Source organism: Corvus brachyrhynchos, unplaced genomic scaffold, assembly GCF_000691975.1.
Source record: "Corvus brachyrhynchos isolate BGI_N302 unplaced genomic scaffold, ASM69197v1 scaffold5, whole genome shotgun sequence".
NCBI lineage: Eukaryota > Metazoa > Chordata > Aves > Passeriformes > Corvidae > Corvus > Corvus brachyrhynchos.
The window spans coordinates 4,857,191-4,863,190 of NW_008238321.1; the positions used below are offsets into that span (position 1 = coordinate 4,857,191).

General features: G+C 44.2%; 1 protein-coding gene across 4 annotated transcripts in view; it reads right to left on the reverse strand.

The window, feature by feature from the left end:
* The window catches only part of RBBP6 (RB binding protein 6, ubiquitin ligase), a 28,892-nt gene extending 22,898 nt beyond the window's left edge, over positions 1–5,994 (reverse strand). For 3 of the 4 annotated variants that reach the window (XM_017733989.1, XM_008633403.1, XM_017733988.1), the window contains exon 1: positions 5,813–5,994. In XM_017733989.1, the coding sequence (XP_017589478.1) occupies positions 5,813–5,978 (166 nt within the window). In that variant the 5' untranslated portion in view covers positions 5,979–5,994. The remainder of the gene's footprint in view (positions 1–5,812) is intronic. The other variant, XM_017733987.1, reaches the window with a different exon arrangement.
* Between the last annotated feature and the right edge of the window lie 6 nt (positions 5,995–6,000).

The following is a 6,000-nucleotide window of genomic DNA, read 5'->3' on the forward strand; positions in this document are numbered from 1 at the left end:
CAATACAGAAAAAGTGTTAGTCAATTTGTAAGAATGTATTTAATATGCAATTACAAAGCACTTTTGAGAATCCCTCTGGAGATCTAAAAGCAAAATTTTATATGTAACATCAGGCTTTCACACTCTCGACACACCAACAGCACCTGTCAAGAAATCTTCAGGTCTGATAATCAAACACAAGCAGCAAAATCGTTTCCAGTTTTTAAAGTTAGTTTGAATGTCAAGAGCAAAATGGTTTCAAGTGACACTAAAGCAGAGTCTGATAAAGCATCAGGTTCTTCCCTGATCTGTTTTAAGCTGGTTTTGCTTCTGTCTGGCTTCGAAACCAAGAGATCTCTGGACAAAAACAAATGACAGCCAAGCCTCACCTGCATAAAACAGATTCTAAAGTCTGTGACTGCTTGTCCTGAACAAACCAAGCACCAGTTAAAGCAGGAAAACTCTACACCAGTGTTTTCAGTGTGTTAAGTACACCTGACTCCCCTCTGCTGCCCTGCTCAGGCCTGGCAGAACAGCAGAGGCACCAGCTCTGTGCTTGGAGCTGCACCATCCCCAGCCACACTGGGCAGCTGCTCAGGGCCTGACAGAGAAATGCAACTGAAACTGGCAGCACTGGAATTTGGAGCACAGAAACTTGGGGAGGGTCTGAGCTTGCTTTCACAAGTAGGACAGAAGTGGCTCAAACTAAAGTGGTGCCTCCCCCCTTAAGCTCACCATCCAGTCTGAATTAACCAAAGGGATACAAGTTCTTTCCATTCACTTTCTGTAGAGAAGAGAGACTCACACAAAATGACTTCTGAAGGCAGCCTTGAAAAGACTTTGGAAAACAAGCATGTGCCTGGAGCTATACCTGCTCTGCCTTGGCCTGTACTGTGCTGGTTGTCTAAAGAGAAGAAAAGCCTCCTGACCTTTTACATAAGGCCTAAACAAAAATCCAACTCTCAGACACACTTTGAGTAGGCTTAAAATGCAAAGATCTCTCCATAAGAATGGTTTTTATATGGAACTTACACAGGCTGGATAGGACTAAATATTGTAAAGCACCATGAGCAGTCCTTCCCTGTGATGTGCCTGCAATGCTAGTTATTCCAATCCCTTACCTTTGCAGACTGAATCAGAACCTGGTCTGAAACCCAGAGTTGTTGTGTATCTAGTCAAGCTCTGTCAGGATGAGTTTGCACAGTGATCACGCACAAAATAGGAGCATCTCACAATTTATGCCCCATTTTTCAGTATATTATTCCCACAGGCAAGAACCTCCCTTAGACCAAAACATACCTAGCAGAAGACATCACTTCAACCATGAAATTAAAATTTTACTTCTATTTCAAACTAACAGAACATTTCTTCAGAAAACTGAGAAATCATTTAGCTGAAACTAATTCCTTATGTTCCCCCCAGGGAACCAAACAGTGAGATTCTGCTGGACTGCAGAGTAGTTGAAAACTGTGGGTGAAAGGACTAGCAATGATGGAAACAGCAGCTCTTACGGAAGTCACATCCTGACACAAGCCTTAGAGCTCTGCTCCTCACACAGCCACCTGTCAAGAGAGGCTGCTCTGGGACTTTCTGATGGAGGAGGAGTTCAAGCAGTGCTGAGGCTGAGACAAACACCTGGAAGATGGTGCCAGCTGCAGTTCCAGAAGCCCAAAGCAGCTGTTTCTACTTGTGGAACAGAGTCAAACAAAAATGTTCTTTCTTTCTGGTCTGGATCACAAATCACTGGACTGTGATTTCAGAGATACAGGATAAGCAACAGTAGCTTCACAAAAAGGCTTTCAGATTAAACTGGTGTCTCCCGATAGGAACCTGCTCCTCATGGGCAGCAACATCCCCTGGCAGAGATTCACAACTCCCAGGACCTGCACAGCCCTGTCACTGTCTTGCCATGACTCCACACCTCAAGGTGAGCAGTGAGGCCAACTCAACACAGCTATTGCTCACGCTCATCCAAGCAGAGCTCCAACAGAAACGCTCAAAGCTGGAGGCAGCAACACTGTTCATTCCCACTCCCATATAGCACAAACTTGTTTTACCACCAGTCACGGCCGGGAAGTGGCTACTGGATTTTGTCAATCTGAGCTGTGATTAAAACTACACAACTAACCCAAAATACCTGCAAAACCAAAGAAAGATCTGGATTAAAGGCAAGAGCAGAAGAGACACAGCAGTCTAAAACCTGCTATTTATCCTACAAGAAAATAGTAGCTTGAAAGAGTCCAGAGAAAGAAGTATTTCAAGGCATGAATGGAGGCAAACTAGTTAACATCAGCTACCCTGACTGCTGCCTCACACAGACTTAGAAATCTGACATCAACGACTGCATTAATGTCCACAACCTTCTTACAGCTAAGTGCAAAGAGCTCAGATTTGCTGGCAACTTTATGCTGCTTCACATCGAATGAGCAAGTTAAAAATCTCAGTTTTAAATTCATCTATTATAAGAATTTCTGCTAGTTTTAATAACTTGTGCTTATGTATCAAGTTACTGACAAAAGCTCCCACATTATTTTCTGGCCTGCTTTCATGCATCTGACAGCACTGCCCAAGCAGCTCTGAGCACTCTGAGAGGTTCTTCACCCAGGTGAAGTACAGAACTCACCAGGAGTCCTTGGAAGGCAAGTCTAGGTGTAGGTGTGCCAGAGCAGGGAAAAGTCTTGCTAAGCAGCTGTTAGGCTGCTGGGGAAGGATGTGCAGGTAAGAGCTGGAATACCAGCCAACATGCCAGGCTGTCCCCACCAGAACACAGGGAATTCCCTAGAACACATTTTCTCCCTAGACAGGATTTGTTAACTCTGTTCTCATCACCAGCACTTGCTCACTTTGTGACAAGCCATTGCTGTAGCTGGCTACGAAAGCAGCCTTGAAACTTCCCGAGTAACAGACCGGGCCACTCCTGTTGGATTTTCTGCCTCCCCCAGAACAAGCATCCCTGATCTCATCTACAACAGGCAGATCACCACTTCGGGAACAAGCTGGCTCAGGAGGCTAAACAGCCCAGGGAATCCCCATTTGCACTCTCACCACACAGCACTGTGCCTCACAAGAGCCCCTGCACTGCTCTGAAGGGATGAGTCAATAAAATCCACCCTACTTCCAATCATTAATCGGATTACACTACCCGCCCCATGTGTTAAGGTCCTCTTGGCTCTGGTGTGGTGTCAGCGTGGGGCTGAAGTGCCCGAGCACTATTCTGCCTTGAAACCACTCATCCATCCCACACCAGTTCAGAGGCACGGTTTGGGGTTTATTTTCTTTGTATTTTACCCTGTAAGTATGGCACATTTTTCAAGTGTTCTGTTTCAGAATGTCACAGCGCAGGAAAGAACGCTCAAGAAACCTCAGTTCTGGAGCTTGCAGCTCTTCCACAATATTCTGGGAACACCTATTACAGAAGAAAGGTAAAAAATTCCAGCTCCAATGGAATGGAGGCAAGTTTAAAAGCACCATTCTCAAGCACAGGCTTTAGAGAACATGCTTTGATAGCAGGCATGGAAGAGGGACTCCCTATATAAAACAGGTCCCACCCAATCACTTTGCATTCCCAGAATCTTACACAGTCCACCATATCCTTTTTCCCACCAATATTTAAAATCCTGTGTACTTCTAGCTTATACTAGCAGTTTTCCTATTACTAGCTTTCCATTAGGAAAAGTAACAGCTCCTGAACTGTAAAAGCTTCCATGATCTTGGACGATCTGAACACACAGCACATCTCCACTCATGCCTCACTTTGTTCTTCGCAAGAACATTTTAACATTTACTCAGGACTCCTGAACAGACAAAATTATAAAAACCCAATACTTATGTCCACATGTAAGAATTCCTAGCATCCCACTTCAGCAGAATATCCCAGTCTAGTTTTTAATTTCTGCAGGTTAATTTAAGTATCTACATCTCATTAATAAAAACTGAGATGCACATTTGTGCATATAAACCAAAGATTTGACAGACATAAATTTTGGAAACGCATTCTCTAGCTATGCTCTGCAAATTGCAGGGGGATTTTTGCCCTTAGGAAAGCTTCAATAACCATCTGTGTCACTAATATAGAATTTTTAATTATGTATTTTACATAGTTATATATTTATAATTTTATACTCATTTTGCAGAGGTTAAAGTGCAACAAAACCTGCCCATAGGACCCAGGAAAATCCTTTTCTAACTTCACCTTGAGGCAACACCACTTTGAACAGCTTCTAGCGAGGCAAACACTTTTCCTTCCCTGGGCTCTGGTTACACATGAAAACAAAGTAACACCCCGGCAAATCTGGTATGATGGATGCTGCAGTGATGCTTTATGAGGTGACATTTACGAGCATCTTTTTCTCCTAACAACTTTGCTTTCTGTTCACCTGCTACAACAAACTACACGTGTTTGGTCTATTTCAAAGCAGTTGTTGTTCTGGTGCCCACAGCGGGGCTCCAGCACAGGTCCTTCCCAGCCAAGGCTCTGTTTCCCACAGCCCCGACCAGCCCGGGTGACGTCAGCCGCTCCTTCAGGGAGCCCAAAATGCCCCAGCAACTCCGGACACAGCGCAGGGACCCTCCTCAGCACAGCGCTCAAAGCGAATCAAACTCAGTGTTCAAAAGCTTTCCACAATTTTATTCAATGCTGTTAGAAAAATCCAAGGCTTCTCAACTGTGTCTCTACCTACGTTTATCACGCAACACAACAGCAGCCCCAGGACCCCTAATGCTGTGCTGTGAAGTCTCTTCACACTCTCCTGGAAATAATTTAAATATCTGTAGATAAACAGATGCTTTAACTCCAGCCCCTTTGAAGGTCAGGGCTGAAGTTACAGAGCATTCTCTTTAAACTTCAAGACTTAACACTGAAAGAGAAAATAACCCCACCAGTGCACATTTTAAAGAAAAGAACTACTGAGACACAGAACCAGAGGGAGCAAAAAAAAAAGTTTTAACGTTGAAAGAATGAAAACACAATTCCTTTTATTTCTGAAAAGTCACACTCCGAAGTCTTTAATCACATTCAAACTTATTAGGATGGCAGATTACCAAACTGAAGCATCATTGTAACACAAGCCCATACTCACACCTCAGAATCAAGCATTATTTATTAGATTTAAGAGAATTTATGACTTCCCAAAGAACATTTCTTACATATATTCACTGTAAATGTTCTGCCATAAAACTTCAGGACTGCCCTGATACAGCAAACACTAAGTGCCAAAAAGAAAAAAAAAATTAGACAAGAATGATGAGATGATGCTCAGCAGTATCCAAATTACCGTGTCTTTTGTTTGGAAAACTTATATTAACCAGGAATTCCGAAGAGTAATTTTGATGACTGAACGCTGATTGTGTAAAAGGCTTTAAAGGTCTGCAGAAATTGTAACTCCCTGATACACTAACACAAATTGTTGCTTCTAAGTAATTACTGCAATGGGCACTTGCTTTCAATGAAAGGCGAGTAACAAAAGCTGCAAAGTACCTTCCAATGAAGCGGGACAAAAAGAAGTTGAAGACAAAGTTCAGTCATCAAACACACTTTTTTTTCCCCCCATTCAAATTAGCTATGTGCTATATTCCTATCACCTTCACATTTCTGCCAGATTTCAAAGAAAGCTGGCAGGTTTTTTATGGTGAGACATCCTCCCCCTCCCCCCCCATTTCACCTACAACTCCAGGAAACCAAAACTTTCGTAGCACCGTCGCACACGAACCCGTGCTCCGCACGTAGAACTGCTCGGACGGTGTTGTGAGAGCAACAGCTACAAAGAAACAGCTCTGAGCCCACAGCAGCCTCAGCTCCATCACCGCAGCACCACTGCCCCCGAACCCCACGCACCTTCTTTGGTCTGCGCGTTGGTGATCTGCAGGTCGCAGTCGGCCGCCTTCAGCTTCTCCCGGCCCATGATCTGGCGCTTGAGGTCGCTCAGGGAGATGTGGAGCCCGTCGAAGGTGACCGTGTCATAGTTGAGCTTGGAGGAGAACTTGTAATGCACGCACGACATGGCGGGGCGCGGGCACCGCCCG